Source organism: Cricetulus griseus, chromosome 2 (genome assembly GCF_003668045.3).
Source record: "Cricetulus griseus strain 17A/GY chromosome 2, alternate assembly CriGri-PICRH-1.0, whole genome shotgun sequence".
In the NCBI taxonomy this organism is placed as follows: Eukaryota; Metazoa; Chordata; class Mammalia; order Rodentia; family Cricetidae; genus Cricetulus; species Cricetulus griseus.
The window spans coordinates 38,562,462-38,583,849 of record NC_048595.1 but is presented as its reverse complement, the minus strand read 5'-3'; the positions used below and the strand labels follow the sequence as shown (position 1 = coordinate 38,583,849).

Sequence of the window (21,388 nt, the reverse complement as noted above, 5' to 3'; positions counted from 1 at the left end):
TACTTAAGCACTCTGAGGCAGTAACATGGTGGAGCACAGAGCAATACTCTCTGGCCCTAGTAAATGAGAGTCCTTTCTACAAAGCCAAGGACCCTGCTCATGCTTTATCTATAGACAACTCCAAAATGGAGTGTCAGAATTAGGGTTTCTAATCTAGAAGTCATATTATCAAGTATACCTTTGGAAAGAAGGCTTTGATTCTAGCACAATACATAAATTAGATGAGAAGAAGTGAAGAAAAGGAACGAGGCAGAAAACCTTGGAGGGATGGTCACGGATTTGCAGGCTACAGAGGTGCAGATGGTAATGGCCTGAAGAAAGAAGGAAATGGTAAACAAAAGGGAATATTTGTGACCTCCTTGGTGGGCCAGTGGTGATGGTAACTCTTTAGAGATTATTTCACTGAATCTTGTAAACAATTCAAGATGTTTAATCACCATATCACAGATGAAGAGACCAAGACCTTGAGAAGTTAAGTAAATTAGCCGCAAATGATTATTAGAGTTTGAATGTAAAATGTCTCTCATAGAATCATCATTCTGTATACTTGGTGCTCAGGTCATGGTGCTATTTTAGAACTGACTCCTGCAAAGAAGACAAGATCCCAAGGAGAATCAACATTTCAACCCCACTTCGGCCAATGCCAAAGTGCTTTCTATTTTCATAGTTTCCAAAATCTTACCTCAGAGCTTGATGTGCTGGGTACAACAGAGAAAAGCCGAAATTGGTACATTCCCCAGACTGTCACAGATCCTTTTTTTAGACCACTATATCATGAAAAACTGCTTAAGATGCTGAAGGTTGTGACTCTTACACTAGTTTTTAATACCAGTTACAAAGAAAAGTTGACAAGACAGTGCATTTGATAGTGTTGCTTCTTTGGTGCCAAAGCAAATTCAAGAGAACTGGGCATACATACTTTGGAAACATCAGAGGAAACATTAGCCAAGGGGAAGTCAGTGTGTGTGTGAGCCCCATAATGTACCTTCCATCAAGCTGGGCCCTGGAAGACAGTGGTATATAATAGATTCTAAACCAAAACAGGTCAGCCAGGTAGACTGTAAAGCTTGAAGCTAATGGTCCAGAGTGCAAGTCAATGGTAAATCATGGAGTCTGACTCTAGATCCTGTCTGAATTGGTCAAGTAGAGAAGACAGTGGAAGAGTGCGGTAAGCAGATAGAAAGCAGAACCTGAAACTAGAGTTCATGGATTGGAATGGAGGATAGGGCCAGAGGCAGGGCCTCCAGGCAGTCTGTCATTGTTGGGGGAATAGTATTGGAGACTATTAGGACACTGAGTGGAGAGGGCTTTGTCAAGCACGCTGAGTGGTCCCAGTAGCTATTAGGAAAATGTAATAGCATGACGCACGTGGAACAGCAGCATGAGGCTGGATGTGCAGTTCCCTCTCAATGCATGCTCATCATAGAATTGCTTTCCTTTTTCATCTGAATTCACTAAAAGCTTCTAATGTACCAGTCCCCATGCTGAGCAGGAAGAAAAGAAAATGACTAGGATGCAGGTTTGTTCTCAAGAAACTCTGACTAGTGGAGGCACAGACATAAGATTTTATGATAGAAGGCACTCCAGGACATGATAGTGGCAAGCACTGAGAAGCAGGCAAATCTAAAAGGTCTGGGAAGATTCCCAGAAAGAGGTAATGGTGAAAGTGTACTTTGAAGTGTAAGCCTTGGGTAGGCATACAAAGGTTGGTGAGAGGCCATTGAGTGTAAAAAGCCCACCTTGAGCACACAAACACAAAGCATCACTATATGCTCAGCACAGTGGGGTATGAGGAAAGGCAACAGGTGAGACTAAAATAAGGCAAGGTTGTGCTGAATCTGAGGCAAAGAAGCAAGGACTCCATCCCGAAACCAATGGGAAGCTCCTGTGGCCTTTAAGCCAGAGATTACCATGGACATTTTGAGCTTTATATAGGTCACCAGCTGGTAAGAAAGAATTTAGTCAGGAACACCAGTTGGAGCCTGAGGTAAATCTTTAATTTGATGTTCCAAGTCAAAGGTCAATTGTACTTTGGTAAAATAATTAGCAAGGATTCAGAAATGGGACCACAGTTTTTGGAACTGCAGCTGACATAAAATGTTAATATTTGTACTTCTGTGTTTGGTGAGTTAAGTACCTATTCTCTGCACTATAGAATTGTGTGTAAGTGAGAGTGAGTGAGAGAGCATGTGTGTGTATGTAAGTGTCTGTGTGAGTGTGTATGTGTGCATGCTCACATGCGTGCACGTGTCCATGTACAAATGCACACTTTAAAAGGCATTTCCAGCTGTAACTTTTTCTTAATACAGTGTACAATGGATGTTTATGTCATTGACCTCTCCTGAGGACACACACTCTGATTTCTGCTTTCCTTGTGTCCCTAGTCTCCTTGTCCTCTTTGCAGAAATGTTTCATTTGTCACACAGTTGGATAGTCTTAGGATCTGCACCTGAATTAGGGCCATTAGGTGATGAGCATCCTGGCTCACTGTATGGCTAGTGTCAGGACCTGGTCTAGGACAAGAAGAGTATTCAGTCTATGGTTATGAAGCTGAGAAGATCATGCAACAGAGGTCTTTGAAATCATGTCTTTAAACTCATTACCATGGTGTCTGGTGCCATTTTCTGACCTGACAAACTATACTGAAAGGTGGTGTTCTGGTCCTGGATGTGCCTAGCTCTGCATATCTGGAAACTGGAAGGACAATGGATACCTCAGAGCCCAGCAATCTCCATTCTTCCCTCCAAGGCAGCATCAGATCCTTATCTTCATAATGGTGGTGGCCATGTGCTTCTAAATATGTGATGAAGTCACAAAGCACTAAATATTCGAGCATATATGAGAACATATACAATTGGTAAAATATAAATAAGGATACTAGATCATAATAATGTCAGCTTATGGGTGTGATAATGTACTATAGCATGCAAGATATTACCACTGTTCATAGACTGCTTGTCTAGCACATGTGAAAACCTGGAGTCAACCCCCAGTACCACATAAAACCAGGCATAGTCATTCATGCCTATCATCTTTACATTTGGGAAGAAGGATCAGAAACTCACGGTCATCCTCAGCTACACAATGGATGATTTTTAAGGCCAGCCTTGGATGTATGAGGCCCTGTTTCAAAAACAAACAAAAAGGTATATATGATTTTACAATTACCTTAAACAGTTATAAGAAGAAATAGAGGGTGTGTGGGAGGAAAGGAACACAAACATGACTCTGGTCAGTCCAAATGATGCAGAAAATAAAAGAATATACAGCATGGGGTAAGGCAAAGCATTGATAGGGGATGGACTATAGAAGACAGAAATCAGTGACACTTTATATAAAGGTAGATGAAAAGCCTTTGAAACATCTTACTTGAAGAATATCATGATTGTATTTACATTTGAAAATGTTCTCTGTTTTTAGAGAACATATTGGGAAGGGTGAAGATTAAAAGTAAGACGTTTGTGAAAACAAATTTTGACTAGAATATAGTGGGAAGTAAGAGTGTGAGATACATTTGAGGTGCAAAATCCACGGGAGTTTGATAACTAAGAGAAGAGAGGCTGATGGGATTGAAAACTGACTCATGGATTTCTAACCCAGTCATTAGGTGGATGATGATAATATTAAAGTACAGACATTTGGGGCATGCCGGTTCACTCCTATAATTCCAGCAATTCAGCGGTTTTGAGACAAGAGGATTGCTGTAAGATCAAGGCCTGCCATTGCTCAGAGTGAGACCTTGCTAAAAAATATGGGGCAGGGGAGAAAAGAAAAAAAGTTGAACAAAAGACATTTAAAGAGATGAAAGTTATAGAGAAAGGTTTCAAAAGATAAATTTGTTTGTGAGTTTGTGATATCCGAGATGTTCTGAAGACCTCAGCTTCTAGGTGTCTGGTAAGTTATTGTTAACATTAATATCAGCAGCACAGGAGAAAAGTCTGTACGGGGTATGTACTGAATGAAAAGGACAAAATTCTGATGATTCTGGTGTCAAAAGTGGGTATTGAGGAAGAGAATCCTGCCATGGAGACTGAAGGCTTTCCAAGAGGTATGAAGAAATCTGGGTGTAGTATCTTATGCCCAGAATACCAGCACTTGGAGACTAAGGCAGGAGGATTACCATGAGTTTGAGGCCAGCCTGAATTACAGACTGAGACTCTATTGAAAAATCAAAACAAAGAGAGGAAGACTATCAGGATTATTGAGGGCAACCGTGAGGTGACACACAAAGGAAAATATCCTTAAGTCATTGTGCCATGGTGACTTTGGGATGCCAGTCTCATTGAGGCAGAGTTGAGTAGTGACTGGCAGCATGGCTGGTGTGGTCAGCATCAACAATTTTCCTTCCATAGGTTCTGTGGGAGAAGAGGAAAGGAAGTACACAGGGGGACAGAGGGAAGGTTTGGGGTAATGCTGCTCATTCCCTTGGAAAGACTTGAGCTGAGTATGTATAGGCTGGACAGGAGGAGGCCCTGCAAAGGGTCAAGGTTATATACTAAGGAGAGTGCCCCGTCTGTGGTAGAGCAGGCGCCCCATGAACAGTGGCTTCAGAAACAAATGAGTGGAGAATGTGTTCCTGGGGGGATAGCCTGTGCTTTCTGTCACACCCCACTGACTAGTCTAAAAATGCTATAATGCTTCCTCTCTCTGAAACATCTGGGTCATTAAAAACTGTAGGGAAAAACAACAACAACAAAAACAAACACCTTTTCAAACTCCCTAGAGAGGGTTCAACTTCAGATCCTAACCAAGGTGCTTCCTTTCTGAGAACCCCGCCTGGCTGCATCGGCCCTTCCCCTACTGCCCCTAACCCAGATTTTCAGCACAAAGGTCAAACCGCAGTGTGACATCAAACAGAAAAGTTTCCTCTGTGGCTCCATGCCCCCTAAATCCCACGTGACTGGGCCACCGGCAGAGAATCAGCATGGCCAGGCAGACAGCATGTGCTCTGACTCATGTCTTTATGTCCACTTTGAAAAGGCAATAGGCTGATCAGCAACCCACACAGCTCCAAGGAGGATGCTTAAAGATGGCAATGTTCTTCTATTTAATCCGGCACCCCTTCAATGTCCTTGCTGTTCTTCCTCACGAATTAGTGCTAGTTTTTTGGAAGGTATGCGTAACTTTGTTGTTGAGCCAGCCCTTGGGTTGGATGAAGAGTAAAGAGAAAGAACATAAATAAAAGACCCAGGTATATTCTTAATGAGTTCACATCTCCTTCTCCTTCTTGCCAAAAGCCAACATTTCCTTCTCCCAGCAAGGGCCTAAGGCTGAAGGCCAAAGGCACAAATCCAAGAGAGAAAGGTATTTCAGGAAACACATGACATGAATAAATCTCAATAGAATCTCGTTTTCCCTTAGGGTTTCTTTTAGTTTGGGGTCTGAGGTAGTCCCTAATATATATATATATATATATATATATATATATATATATATATATATATATATGAAATGAATAACCAAACAATGGTGGGGGTGGGGGCGAATTTGTGAGAGTGGTGTTCAATCCGTTCGCTTCATCACAAAGTTTCTTTAAATATGTGCTCCCCTGGTGCAATTAGACATTTGTTTACACATCATTAATTATCTGGCAGAGAGCTTTGGCTGGAAGGAATATGGCCGAGAGACACAGCTGGAGAGCTGCAACCTTATGCCAAGTGAGAATCCCACAGAACCACAGATAGTAAAGCTCAGAAATGATTGGCAAGCCAGGAATAAAGAGGTCAATTCCCTGGAGCTCAGTATGGAGACACACTGAGACTTGTAGGTAGTGCTGACTGGGAGACAGTGCTTCACTGGGTGAGAGATGGCAAGAGGGAAACAGGAGCATAGGCAGGGGTAGGGAAAGGATCAAATCATTTGCAGCCTTTGAGTAAGAGATGTCTCTGGGACATCAAAGCACAGAAAGGAATCTGGAAGGCAGATGAGCATCAGCACCACATTCCAGCCATGCCTCAACACCAGTAGATGACGAGAATAAAGAAAGGCGTATCTAGTGTTCTGCTTCTGCACACATCAGGTTCTCCAGCCTGGGTCATGTTTTGCCCCCTGTCCCACATATCTGTTGAACTTCTACTCATCCTTCAGGTATCAGCTCCAGCTAACCTGTCGAAAATATCTTCCCTGAATCCTCAGACAGACAGGTTGTCCCTTTCATGGTCAGACTACCTCTACTTATATACATTACCGTTAGCATGGAGGCTCCCATGAAGTCTCCTGACATAACTAATATTACGTAAGTGAGTAAATGTAACAGGCTCCTCCGATGAAGGAATTCTGTATGTGTTTCTTCACTTCTTCTATTGTAATGAGTGCATTTGCTCCCTTGCATACATCCCAACCATATCAGTGTCTCAGGACTGCTGCAAAATGGGTAGCTTAAAACAACAGGAATGTACCCTCTTATGCTTTAGAGATTAGAACTGAAGGTCAAGTTGTCAGAACACTATTCCCTCTGAGTCTCCAGGTAGAAACTCTGCTTGCCTCTTCCGAGTATCTGGAGGTGGCATTGTCTGTACACTTTTGGTAGACCTGAGTGTGGTGGTGTTATTCCAGTCTCTGCCTTGATCATCATAAAGTATTCTAACTGTGTTCATGGGGTGTTTTTCTTACATTGCTACCAGCCACACTGGATCATATCTGCAAAGACTGTATTTTGAAATGTGGGCGTGTTACAGATACTGTGGATTCAGCCTTAAGACATCTTTTGGGGGTTACAAAATTCCATACAGCATATGTTATTTCCTCAAGCTATAAGGCCTACTTTATGTTTGTCTCTGTACCAACACTTAGAATCAGTTACAAGTCTGGTATAGGTTAAGTAGCTTAGGGAATATTTTTAAGACTGATTGATCATAAGGCCATGCTTTCTAAATCAATATGCTGTATATTTTATGGATACAGGGGCCTACTGTTTACAGTGATCTCTGGTAGATACTTGTCCTAGTCAGGGTTTCTATTGCTGTGATGAAACACCATGACCAAAGAGCAAGTTGGGGAGGGAAGGGTTTATTTGGCTTGTACTTCCATATTGCTGTTCATCACTGAAGGAAGTCAGGATAGGAACTCAAACAGGGCAGGATCCTGGAGGCAGGAGATAATGCAGAGACCTTGGAGGGGTGTTGTTTACTGGCTTGCTTCCCATGGCTTGCTCAGCCTGCTTTCTTATAGAACCCAGGACCACTGGCCCAGGGATGGCACCATTCACCATGGGTTGGCCCTCCTGCATTCATCTCTAGTTGAGAAAATGCCTTATGGCCTACTCTCATGGTGGCATTTCCTTAATTGAGGCTTCCTCCTCTCTGATGACTGTAGCTTGTGTCAAGTTGACACACCAGCCAGTACAATGCTCCCTTGCCTTCTGAACCTTCACATTTAATCAAGGCCATCAACGTTGTCTCCCTGGCCAACAGATGAGGAAACTAAACAAGCCCGGGGACTTATTCACATCTGCACAGCTAATGGGCCATAGAACAGAGATTTAAACTCCTGTTTGTGTCATTTCCTGGCTCAGTTAACTCCACTGAATTCTACACTTGCTCTTAGCCAAAAGGCCAAGAGCAATGCCATCCACTACCATTTCATTTACCTATGTTATGGTAAAATCCCTTTGTAAGTCCAAACTACCTCAACTGGCTCAGGGCAGTTCTACAAAATGGGTTGGGTTTGGACATTGGCCAGCATGTTTGAGAATCAACAGCACCCCTTTATAGTTATGGTAACAAAGAGGGTTAATAGAGATAGCATGAAAACGCAAGTCAACTAACTACAGGAAGATTCGAAGGGGAACGTGACATTTATGGGGAGAGAAGTAATGCATCCTTTAACTGACCTTCCCTCTCCAGCAAACGCGCTCTTTTCAGGGCTGAACCTTGAAAAATGCTGACTCGGGTATTTCTGTAGGGCTGGATAGGCTAATGCCACAAGAATGTGAGAGACAGATATCCTTCTACTGAAGGCTTGTCCCTATAACATAGCAAACAGAGAACAATGGAGGATGGAGGGAAGGCTTATTAGAAGATGGAGTCCAGTGCTGATTTGGCCAGTGGCAAATGCTTTCAGTCGCAGAAGTCATCATTCTGGCCTCAGTTTGATCACCTCTAGAATGAGAAGTTTGAGCTGTAAGTTCTCTAAAGTCATTAGTCTTGGTTTCTTGCCTCTATAGAATCTGTTTCTGTTTTATAACTCTATTTTAAGGAATTGTTACATTGCCAAGAAAAGGAGAAAAAAGAGCCTTTGGGATGCAATTTCTCTATGCCAAGGAAAAGATTTTCCCCCTTTTTTTTTTTTTGCATGCAAAGCTCCACCGTGCTTCTGGCCTGTCTATCTTTTCATTCTGTTAGCCCTCACAATTTTCTTGGTGGCACAAGTGCTCTAGGCCATGCCCCCACCCCCCTTTTTTTTCTGGATACCAAAGGGAAGTTAAGTATATATAGCTCTGATGCTAGTAAATTGCTTATGTGCCCTTGTTCTGACCCATTTGAACAGAGAGGCAGAGGAGAATCAGAGGCATAGATGTACGTTGTTTAGCTTGGGGGCAATTTTGCATCCCTTTTGCCAAGTATAAGCAGAGTGATTTCACTTCCTACTCAGCTTTCAGCTTCTTGAAAATGTGCAGGCCCCAAGTGAACATTTTCTGGCAGACTGTTTCTTCCTTGGATAGACACTGAGTGTCTCAAGAGGGAAAATATGCCTCATGGTTTGTGCAGATGAGATTTGCCTCCACCTGGGGAGTATGAGTGTCTGAGGAATAGAGAATTTTAAACGTTTAATCTTTAAAGGTCACAGCAACAGAGATGGGTTGGCTTGGGAAGGAGAATGTTCCTCTTGCTGAGAGTCCATGTTCCAGATGTCCCCTGAGCTGGCAAGTGTGACTACAAAGAACCTCAGAGCCTTCCACTGGCAACTTGGAATATGGAGCTCAACCTGCACATCTTTCTATCTCTCTTTCTTTGTCTGATTGCTCTTTGTTTCCTGTTCTTTCAGGAATCAGGGATCAGGATTTTGGTTTTCTATTCTAGCACTCCTTGCTCTACCTAAACCACAGTTTGTGTCATCAGATATATTGTGAGCAGCATAAGGAGACTGGTTGGTGATGGGATTCACATACCTACTAGATAACAAGCAGTGTGTCAGGAACACTGAAGGCAAAATGGGAACCACGTGAACTTCATATCAGGCTTGAATTAAGTGAGGGGCCTAACCATAATTCCTCCTCTGAATCTTTGAGACAGGAATAACAGTAGCCTAGAGAAATGTCTCAGTGAATAAAGCTTTCTGTACAAGGATGAAGTTTGGAGTTCAGATCCCTAGAACCCACATGAAAGTCAGAGAAGTGTGGTGAAAGCCTGTAATCTCAGCACTCGGCACTCACCAACATACACATGCATCCACATACATGTAAACATGCAACCACATATGCATATATACTACACACATATACATGAAAAAGAAAGACGGGGTTAACAGCAATAATCTCCCAAGATTACCTTGAAGATTGCACACCAAGACCTTGGCATTACAGGGGCAGAGTAAGAGACTCACAAACTTTGTCCTCTTGTTAGACTCCTCTTCCTTTGTACATATATTTTTATTTATTCCTTTCAATAATACTAAAATGCAACATTTCCTTTTTCCATTTTACAGATAAGGAACTCAACTTGTGTAATTTTCTACTGTATCCCAAGTACTAAGTGGTGATTCTAGCATGTAATAAGCTTTCAACGAATAGTTTAATGGTCAACGAAGGAATGGGCAGTGCACTCTTAAAGGAGTTAAAACATCTTGCACTTTTTTTAAAGCTAGTGTCTCAGCTAACTTAGGACATAAGGCAGAGAGACTATCACAGAAAAATTTCATGCAAGAAGATCAGAAGAAACCCAGAAAGGGAAATAGAAAGCATAATATAATTCATCTTTTTTTTATGATTGAGAACATTGTGTTTCATAATTCCAAAGGCATGTTTTAAATATACAAAATCTGAACATGATTTTTAAAGCAGACAATAAAACCCTAAGTAAAGATTTTAGGAAGGTCTCAGCTTTCTTGCATAAATCAGTCTGCTCCCATGGGCCAGGAGAGATGGTGGGCGATGGCACACACACAGTAGCATTGCCCAGCCATCAGGGAAAGAGGTGATACTACTACTTGACCCCAAACTAACTGCCCTATGGACATTCAACCTTGTGATTACTATGTAACCTTCTGAAAGGAAAATGGCATGAAGAATTCATAAGAAGGGAAATGAAGAAGTCTACTGATAATATCTGGTACCTCCTGCATAAGACTCACTCCTTACCAGAACCCTGCGCATACTGCACCATCAGGTTGACACCATGGAGCCTTATATGGCTCCGTCTGAGAGGTGAAAACCGTGGAGTCAGAGACTTGCCCAATGCCTCACAGTACCTTGGGGCAATGGAGCAGTAATTGAACCCAGATCTGAGTTTAGAGCCCAGGAGGTTTTGGCATTTCGTTGCTGTACCACCCTCTCTCCAGAATGAGTCCCTGAGACAGAAGCAGAGCTTAGTGATTGGAGACTATTCCACAGCCCAGCAATGTGGCAGGATACATTAGCCAAGTGGGAGGCAGGGTCCTTTCTCTCCAGTTACTTATTCTGTTTACCAACTGGCAAAAGCTTCTCCTTGGACATTTTATCCAGGATCATATAGGTACCTATGTCCATCTCCGCCATACTCATCCTACCTACAAAACAAAATAAAAACTACCCACCTCACCCTCAACTGATTATCTCTTTTCATTTATTCTTACTATGTTTTTTATGATAATTAAGACATGATGATAATAAAAGAGAGAGGAGGCTAATATTCTGTACTATAATATATCTACTATCAATATTGTGTTGGTTTCTTTCTTGGTTTCTTCACTGTGAGAAAATACCCCAACAAAAACAGTTTAAGGAAGCAAAGCTTAATTTCAGCCTGCAGTTCAAGGTGCAGTCCACACCACAGAGAAGCCAAGGCAGCAGGAACTTGAAGAATGTAGTTATGTTACACACACAATGAGGAAGCAAAGAGCAATGGATAGAGATGCATCATACTCCTCAACTCCCTGTCTCCATTTATATAGCTCAGGATCCCAGCCAGGGAGGTCCCATTGTAGGCAAGTCTTCCCATTTCAATTCACACAATCAAGACAATCCTGTATAGGCATGCCCAAGAGGCCCACATCCTAGGTGAGTTCAGATTCTGCCAAGCTAACAGTTAACACTAATCATCACAAGTACTAAAACAAGACATGAGAACCAGGCCTGGTTGTGCATGCCTGTAACACCTGCAATTGCAGCACTGAGGAGGCAAAACCAAGGGGAATCTCTAAGTCAAGCAAACCTGTACTACATGGTGAGACTGTCTCAAAAAAAAAAAAAGAAAGAAAGAAAGAAAGAAAGCAAGAAAGCAAAAGAAGAAAGAGTGATAGAAAGAAAAACTAGAAAGGATGTTGTATGATATATATGTATATAGTCATTATTCCATCATAATGTATAAGCTTAGACTTCAAGATTTTGTTTTTTGATTGCCATTTAAAGCAGTCTCGTACCAAATAAAGAAATTAGTTTGGGTAAGAAAAGAAACACTTCAAAGTGTGATATAATATATATTTCCATGTATCACATATGGGATGTGAATATCCGTGAACTCTAGGGGTGCTCGCTGGTAAACCTACATAATCTTTCCTGCCAAGATCTCCCTTGGACCTTTCATGGTAGTCACAATGTCCCTGAAGAAGTCAGAATAAGAATCTTTGAAAATGAGGATACCAGCATCTCTCCCTCCTAGGAATAAAGGCACAAGTCCTCTCAATGAGTCAAGAGTCAGTTCAGAGGGATCTATAAGTAGTGTGGAACTCCATGGTTGATGGCTCTGTAGTTAAATGGCCTATAGGTTTGAATCCTGGCTCTCCCATTACTCCTCTGACCTTGGGCAGATTACCCAACACAACTAGGTTTTCTAAAAGGGCCTAAGGATAGTACAGTATCTACCACCTAGGGCTGTCTTAGAGAGTAAAAGAAAAACACAGAAACACAGATGAGCCCAGAACAAGGCTTAATGTTCACTGCTGTTACTCTTCACTGCTGCTCTGCTTCTTCCAAACAGTAACAGTGTAAGACAACCATTAAGGGTCAAGAAAAATGGGTGGGACTTCTCACAGAGATTTTTGCTATGTATATTTATCTTACCCTTTCTCCTTTTGGCTCAGAGAAGCCTCTACCCCAACCCTGAAAGCTGATTACCTTACTCCTTGGCCATTAAGAGAGGAAATAACTGAGGAGATGCTGTGGGAACAGCTGGTAACCCCGAAGAGTGTCAAAAACACATAAGGAGGTAGTGATTTAAGAAACCGCAGATAATGTTGTCAAATCTGTGATACTTTTAGAATTATTAGCTATGGTATGAATGCTTGGAATGATAAGATATTGGACTCTCCTGTATGGCTTATTTCTCAGAAGTCTAGTGAGGGATTCAATCTCCTGGGAAAATGACAGCAGGATCTAGATCCCACTATCAGTTCAGCAGCTTGTTCCCTTGAGGCAAAGCATATTTCAAAACAGTCTGGAAATCCAGACCTTAGGTGAAAGAAACACAGGGCCACATATTTTCCAAGTGACTTTAAACAACTTCTGTCACCTCTTTCTTGGTTTACTTGACTGAGACAGGAGGATAGCTATAAGTTCTAAGCCATGTCAGACTACATAGTGAATTCCAGGTCAACCTGGGCTATAAACTGAGACCAGGTCTCAAAATTTAAAAACAAAACAACACACAAAGACACACACACACACACACACACACACACACACACACACACACACACACACACACAACCAAAACCAAACAAAAACTTCACTAATGTGTAAAGTAACCAGTTCTTTTGTGGAAATCTACAATTTTTAGCTCTGTTATCATTTCTTTTCTCCAATTTTGTTGATTTTAAGGTATAGTTAAGATACATCCTTAGAAAAATCAGAATTCATAGTTAGCAATGTACTTTTCAGATGGGTTATCCCTCAGAATGAATATACACATTTGTGCCTTTGACCCAGAAGTGAAGCTGAAAGCTATCATGAAGTCTCGGCATGGATGACAGTGTGTATTCTGGCCCTAGAAGGACTTAGGAAGGGCAGACTTATTTTGAGCTCCCGGTGGCTCAGAAGCTGACTAGACAGTGAAGATGTTCTCTGTGAAGGAATCTAGCCCTGTCATCCACCAGAAAAGTTAGAACCAGCAGGAGCCCAAATGAGGCTGGGGTTGCCTTGAGTAGGAGCTTTGTGTCTTCAAGCCAACAGCAAATTAAGAAGTCTAGTGTTTTAGGGTGAGGCTGGATCACACTTCCTGGGAGGCCCATGGACTATGTTGGAATGTTTCTGATACTATTCATTATGGTTTTTATTTGTCTTTATTACTGCATGTCAACTCAGCATGATTGACAACTTGACTATTTTTCTCCTCTGTGCATTTTCTATAATTATTTCCCCTTTATTTCTTCTGTATATTCAAAGCAACACTTTGAAAATGTCATCCTGTCTAGTTTTGTTAAGGAGAAGCTACATGAGAGTGGGTATTGGATTTTGGGAATTGGGGTATTGGTATCAACAGAGATAGAAACAGTCACAAAAATAAAATGAGGCAGGGTTATTGAATCGAGCTCTTGATGTTCCTCCTCTCCTGGCCTCTCTGGGCTGGTCTCTTTTCAGGATTCACATTTTCAATATTTGCTTATGTAATAGTCTTCATAGAGTGTCTCCCATGTTCCAGGCCAGATGAGAGGGTGTAACAGTAAAGAAAACAGAAAGGGCCCTTTCTAAAGGAACTTTTGATCTAATGGCAAATAGACAATACTCTAATAAACAGATAATTCTATTCTGTAATAAAGGTTATGACAAACCATATGCAGAAGAACAGAACAGTGACCAGAATTTCTCTCTGGAGGGAGCTGGGAGCAACATGTCCAGGAGGACATTCTTGAGGAAGTAATGTTTTGCCTGAAAAGACACAGTGTGAGTTGCCTCAATGAATGACAAATTCTCAAACTAACCTGCCCCCTAACTGAAATTCAGAATGTGGGCAAGTTGGACTTTTTCAATGTAGCCCCATTTTGTTTTCTTTTTTCAACCCCAATTCAGATTTTATTTGAGTAGCATGGTAGGATTCAGATCATCCACTGACCAATTCACATAAGTGGCCCACACCACAGAGCCACAATTTCATTGGATGAACTTGACTATGTTCTACATATTCACACGTCTGCATCTTTTACTTTATTCAGTACATAAATGTTTTTAATTTCTTCAATGAAATCAGTATGAAAGAATGAATGTCTCCAAAACAATGTTTTGGAAATGCTCACTGCAATATGGGAAAGAGCCATAGACTCAGGACACTTGAGACAAGAGTACCTCTTTGGTGACTAGAACCTGAGACCACATGAATTGCATTAAACAGCATGGATGGAAGCATTCTGGGAAACTTGATAGACAAACATCAGTTTATTAAACCTAATCTGAATTAATAAAACACTTGGAACACCTTACCCTTCACAAGAATGGGGACATGAGCTCCTATAATTCCTATAATAACTATAATAATGATTAAGATAACAATAATGGGAGTATAATATACTGAGGACCTTCTACCATGTGTCAGGCACTGCTCCAAGAACTTCACATGGATTATTTCATGCAACACTCATGAAGGAAGTTCTGCTTGGAGAGATGAAGAAATCTGCCCATGGCTGAACATAGTAAGAATAGTCCTCACATAGCAGACTATGGTTTGGATCCAGACCCAGGAAGACAGTGTACATTGTTGCCAGTTTTCAAATGAAGAATTTATAACCTACAGAGTTTAAGTGGTTTCTCTGAGATTATAGAGCCATTTCAAAACCCTGTATATTTTCCCGGAAGCCAGTAATAATTATGGTCATGGTCATTACTTATTGTTTTTTGATAATTTCTTTTCTTTTTTTTGTTTTTTGTTTTGTTTTGTTTTTAGTTTTTCGAGACAGGGTTTCTCTGTGTAGCTTTGGAGCCTATCCTGGCACTTGCTCTGGAGACCAGGCTGGCCTTGAACTCACAAAGATCCGCTGGCCTCTGCCTCCCAAGTGCTGGGACTAAAGGTGTGTGCCACCAACGCCCGGTGATAATTTCTTATATGGATAGCATGTTGCCTTAAAATTTTCTCATGGCTACTTAACTTTTAGAATAATCTGGGAATTAAAACAAAAACTCAATGTCCTTAACCCACTAATTGAATTAGGATTTCAGGGTATAAGCTACTTTTTCTGTTTCCCAAGAGATAGAGATACAAAAAGAGTATGGATAACTCCTTCTTATATTCTTGTAAGCAAGAAACCTGAGGGTCTGGGAAAGAAAGAAGTAGAAACAGAAAGATCACCAATGTTTGCCAGGGTTTAAGGCTGGTGGGTGGGTTAAACAGGTAGAGTGCAGAGCAGTCTTAGGGCAGTGAGCAGATCCTATCAAGCTAGATACATGTCAGCATATATTTGCCCAGACCTATAGAATGTACAGTGTTGAGAAGGAACTCTAACATGAACTATGGGCTACTAGTGATAACTGTATGTCCACAGCATGGCACTTGTTGTACCAAAGTGGCGGAGGATATTGACATACGGACGTGGATATGGTGGAGGATATGCACAGGGGATTATGGGTAAGGGGTAGAGGGAAAACCTTTGTTCTTTCCTCTTAATTTTGTGGCAAATCTAGAACACTTTAAAAGTCTTAAAAATGTAAAAAAAGGGAGAGAATTGAAAAGTCAAACATCACAAGAAAAAGTGCAAAATCATGAAAAAATGTGATCAATCATTAGCAGAGAGGTTGAAAAGACATGCTCCAATTGCTTTAAAAATTCACAGAACCCAGGTCTCCTCAAAATAGTTTTGCAAAGTACATGATGAATTCCAGGCAGTAATATGAAACACATTACTGTCCCACGGATGCCACTGAACATGCTTTAGCTGACTAACCCAAAGGAGCGTGACATGAACTCAAGGCTCTGTACAACTCAACAGGAGAGCGCAGTGGAGATGGGGATGCGGTGGCTAAGCTGGCCCAGACGTGTACATGTTCTGCTCCATTAAAATGACTTGGATGAGAGGCAAAGTACATTTGGCACACAAAGAGGAGTCAAAGGAGGGGTGGGACAGGACATTCAGCCTCATCACAGGCCTCCTTCCTCCTCCTATTTTCCTCCCTCCATTTTTCCTCTATACAGTTTCTGGAGCAAAGTCTCTAAAATGAAAATATGACCATCGGCCTTCCAGGTTCCCCAGAACCAAACTGTTTTGCCATGAGTATCAATTTCTGAACTCTGTCTGGTAGTTAATAACACTCTTTCATGATCTGGTGTGAAACTGATCAAGTATGCACAGTGCTTACTGTGTATGGCTTATAGGAAGCTGCAGAGGACAAGTAGATAACCCAGCTATCATCTCTGAAACAGGTCACGTGAGGAAAAACAGGTGAAGGAAGTGATGGTGTCTGGGCAGAAGAAAGACAAAATCCTAAGTTTTCCACATCTGAAGAGCTGGGATGGGATTCTCCATGAAATTAATATGGCAACAACAATACAAAAGAGTCTATCTCAGTGTAGGAAGACTTTAAAATTTAGGAGTGTCCTAAAGTTAAGATGGGGTAGCAAACTTCAAACACTGGATCTGAACGACCTTTTAGTAGAGCTGTTAAAGAGGGAATTCAACCATCATTAGGTTGGACTCAATGTTTTAAATTGCCTCTTTGAGTTTGAAGTCTGTTTTTTAGAATTTATTTATTTATATTTTATGGGTATAGGTGTTTTGTCTGCATGTCTGTCTGTTAGCAGCATTCAGGCAGTGCCCACGGAGGGTACCCAGCCCAATGTGATTGTCATTCTGTGGACCTACGTGCAGATGGGTTGGAGGGTGTGTTTACCCTATTGGTGCCCATTTTTCAGGGTCTGATTTTTTTTTTTTTTCTTGAGGTTCTTGGAAAACAGAACTATTGCATTATAATGGTTCACACCAACTTGGGTAGGTGATTTGTTTGAACGTGGGGATGCCTTGATGAAGGCATCAGATGCCCTGGAACTGGAGTTACAGACAGTTGTGAGCCACCATGTAGGTGCTGGGCATCCAACCCAGGTCTTCTGAGGTCAAGGAAAAATATTTTCTGAGTTTTTATGGAGGAGTTGTGGCAGGGGAGGCATGGTGCAGGACACAGTAGGTTCTCCCTGTGTCTGTGTTACTAGACTGAATGTGTGAGTTGTTAGACACGGGGGGGGGGGGGGGGGAGATGGCTAATTTCTGTTGCTGTCCACAGTGTCTCAATTCACTGTGCTTGACATTCCTTCTCCAGAGCCCATTCTGTGGACCTACAGGCAGAAGTAGTAGAGAGTGTGTTTACCCTGTTGGTGTTCATTTTTCATCCTATGATTTCTCTTCTATTCTTGGAATTCTTGGGAACTGGAACTGCTGCTGTATAATGGTTCACACCAATATAGGTAGGTGAGGTGCGGGTGCTGTAATGTAATGCGTTCATCTATGTCTGTCTTCCGTGTTGAATCAGGCAGGGGTTCCTGGTAGGATTAATGAAAGTGGGAAAGAGAGTTGGATCCAGTTCCAATTCTGAAAAGAACAAACAGGCTTTCAAGAAAAACTTTTAAGAGGCTCGAACATGCTATCATATTGTCTTTAATATGTTTTTAACCGAAGAGTCGAATTTCCAACCTTGCCATGTACCCGGGTTGCTGAAGTTACCAGCTTTTATTTGCCTTCAAAAAGCTCTCATTCTAGTTCTAGAGAGATAGAAAAACAGGAAATTTTGGAGGAGAGGGGCCTGTCACTCCAGAATCGTATTGAAACCCTTGCCAGCAGAGAAATAAAAAGTGAAGCACAATTAACAATTGTTTAAGTTCTCCCTTCCCAGCTATAAACACTGTAATTTTCTAAGACTCTTCACCAGATACCCCACAGACAGAGAAAGGACATGTACTAAACTCCTCGTGCAACCCCAGTGGCTTCTGGTTTTACCTTATCAGATTATAATTCCATCCAAGGCATCTCCAGATCCTTTCTATAATTTCATTTATCATGATAGAGAAAAGAACTGTTTCTTAGCAACCATTTTAGATATAACTCAAGATTTAACAAAAATGGGAGGGAAGGCTAATGCTAAAACAATTGAGACTCCTTGAGGATCACCCACCTACACTTGGGTGTGTCTTACTTTTTGTGATTGTCTTGCAAAGAAGCCCACACCCCAGCTCTTGGGTGAGACTTAGCTTTCTTTCCCTGAGTATGTCTCTTTTTCCTAACCCTTACACTTAAGCTTATATTAAAATATCTTTAATAAAATATTCAACTCTGCTTCATAAATTAGTCCTAAAATTCCTTTTTACATGGAAGCCAGAAATCCAGACTTGAGGTCCCTAAAGCATTAACGGAATTCCCCAGTTTGTGAGGGTGAGGGGCTGTGTCACTGTCCTCTCCCACATAGTGAGGGAATAAAAGGTGCTGGGATAAAAACAGGAGGGTAGTCTGTGCTTCCAAGTCTGGGTGGGATTAGAGAAGGAGAAGACAATTGAATAGGTTTTCAGGGATAGCTGGGATTGCTGTGCACTGAGTGGGGAAATACATCCCAGGATGAGGGTAAGGAGCAAGCATATGGCTGGGATCATGCCATGCTGTGAAATGTCCAATAGTTTATTTATACTCTGTAATGAACTATGTCCAGGAGAGTGGTGAGCAATGGCATTGCCACCGTAGTTTGGGACAACCCTCACTTAGATTCAGGGACTTGCCAGATGTTATTTTTGAAAACATGGTCTGGAGTTTCATGGACTGTCACTAAATATGGCCAACTTTGCATGCCCCATCCTGTGAGTTATCAGAAATTTTGCTTTACATTATTTTCCCTTGACCACCTTAGGAATGTATTTCTAAAATAACCCATTTAAGGTTAGTCAAAATAAATCATTATTAGGAGAGGGCATTTTCCGAAATGACTCAGAGTGTAGGATAAGACAGGATGAAAGTATGTATCAAGATGACTTGAAGTCATGTCCAGTTTACTGGATGTCACCAGTGGGTTGACTTAAGGGAACTTTATCTGACCTTCTAAGCCTCCCATTTGGGAGCTATGTAGAGTTCAATTGCATAAAGTACTCCTCAGATCACAATGAAGGGGATTTGGGAGTTCTGCTTTATCTACATTATGAGTGTAGCTGATTTGAAATGTGAGCACACTGCTTAAGTTTAAAATGTTTTAAGTGTTTTTATTAGAAAGTATTGCCTTATTGTGAGAAATAGCAACAAGGGTATATGTGTACGGAATATGTGCATAGAAGAGTATATTGGAAAACAAAATCTCCCACCTACGAAAGAAACTCAGATCACAATGATCATTTTGGTGTACTCGTTTTGTTGTTACATGTTACGCTCATTAAATTAGTTTTTAAAAACATAACATTTTATCAAGTATACCACTTCCCTTATGCATACCTCTATGAGAACACTTTTCTCATTGTTAACTCATTATTAAACGTTCTTAATGCTCTCAGACTGGAATGTTAAGGTTACACACAGTGGAAAGGTGTGTGATTCAGACAGTAATTTAATATTGCCAACATAGGATCCAACTGAGATTCAAGTTCTGATACATCAGTAAATACTACAAGGTCCTAGGTATCCGTCCTTTTCCTAGACCACCAAATCTACCATTTAACATGGAGGGTGTAGCCAATAAATATTGGTTGCTTGAATAAATGAATGAATGGGTGTATGTGAAATTTTGTTTACCCCCTCCCCCCAATTCACTGAGTCTCTCTTTGACAAATGCCCTGGACTTGGGCTGGCCAATAGGGATGGTAATAGCTCAATTTTATGCTATGCATACCCCCTGGGAAGCTACACCTGCAGAGAGCCATGTCAACCTTCCTTCATTGGTAGATGTGACTTCTCTGCGGGAACTAACTTTTCCAGGTTCTCGTCTGCTTATGATATTAGAGCAGGGACTGCTGTTCTACCAGTTCTGTTCCTGAACTCTTGAAAGTACTCCAGAAAGCCCTAGCTCCCCAGAAGCCTCCACCCCTGCTTTATTTCAACGTGTCCCTTCCCAGAGGCAGCATGCAGTGGAGGCGAGTCCTCAATGGCGAAAAAGTAGTGGAAAGAGGGGTAACCACTGCTCCCTTAGGATGAGACAAAGTCTCTGCCACCACAGCAGCTGGTCCAACTGGAAACCTCAGATAAGTCCAGCTCTGGCCAAAACTGGTTTGGCAGCTCTGGGGGAATGTTTCTGGCTGACTGACCCTCACAGCAGGTGCTGGTAGTTTTGCAAAAAGAAAGAGAAAGGGGGAAGGAAGGGGGCGGGGGCTAAAGGAACTAAAGAGGCTGGCTAAATTCAAAACACTAAACTTCGGCTCACTTGCAAGTTTACACTTGGGGATTCATATAAAATTACTACCAGCCCACCAGCCTCAGTCCTTCCCTCCGGTCCTTTGCAAAATAGTTTCGTTGCAATGCAGTTTGTTCTGCAGCGCGCTTGTTGAAACTACTGAATTCGGCCGAAAGCGACTTTTAGCTGTGTTTCCCCACCCCGCAATGCTACTGTTATTATTAAGGCGATTGAATCTCCGCTCTTTCCCCTCCTTACTGCAATCTCACTCCGGCTGTGATTGCTCGGGTCTGACTTCGCGAGTGGCGGTGCGCTTCCAAACCCCCTCATCCGCCCCTCGCCCGGCTCTCCCCACTCCCTCCTTTTCCGCGCCCAGGCGAAAGCAGCCGATTGGCAGAGCGGGGTTTTCAGGAACAATAACAGTGGGGGGAGCCGGGGCCCCGGGGAGCCTCCCCGCCCCCGGCCCGGCTGCGGCTCACGCCCCCCGCGGGGTCCCCACCTCCGCGCCGCCCCGCGGGCTGACCGGCGCCCGGGCCCGCCCCCGGCGCCCACCATGTACGCCTTTGTGCGGTTCCTGGAGGACAACGTCTGCTACGCGCTGCCCGTGTCGTGCGTGCGCGACTTCAGCCCCCGCTCGCGACTGGATTTTGACAACCAGAAGGTGTACGCAGTGTACCGGGGCCCGGAGGAGCTGGGCGCCGAGCCCGAGAGCCCCCCGCGTGTCCCCCGGGACTGGGGCACGCTGTTGCTCCACAAGGCCCAGATCCTGGCTCTGGCAGGTGAGCAAGCGGGCCGGGAGGGGCGTTGGGTCCGGGCGGACTGGGGCTGGCTCTGGGAGAGGCTGAGCGGTCGGGGCCGGGGAGCCACAGCTTGCTCTAGCCTCCTCTTCCTGCCCCTTGGGCTTTCTTTTGGGTACCAGGTGTCTCTAAGAGGCCAGACCAGTTAAAAAGACCCAAGGGTCCCCTTTGTCTTCCTTGCTTCTCT

The 21,388-nt window shown here is 42.6% G+C and overlaps 2 protein-coding genes across 2 annotated transcripts in view; both read left to right on the top strand.

Annotated features, from left to right (window-relative positions):
* Agbl4 (ATP/GTP binding protein like 4) overlaps positions 1–21,388 on the top strand; it is a 1,036,629-nt gene that overhangs the window by 783,873 nt on the left and 231,368 nt on the right. The window lies entirely within an intron of this gene.
* The window catches only part of Bend5 (BEN domain containing 5), a 45,778-nt gene continuing 45,347 nt past the window's right edge, over positions 20,958–21,388 (top strand). Inside the window, exon 1 of the mRNA XM_027402468.2 lies at positions 20,958–21,183. Within this exon, the coding sequence (XP_027258269.1) occupies positions 20,958–21,183 (226 nt within the window). The remainder of the gene's footprint in view (positions 21,184–21,388) is intronic.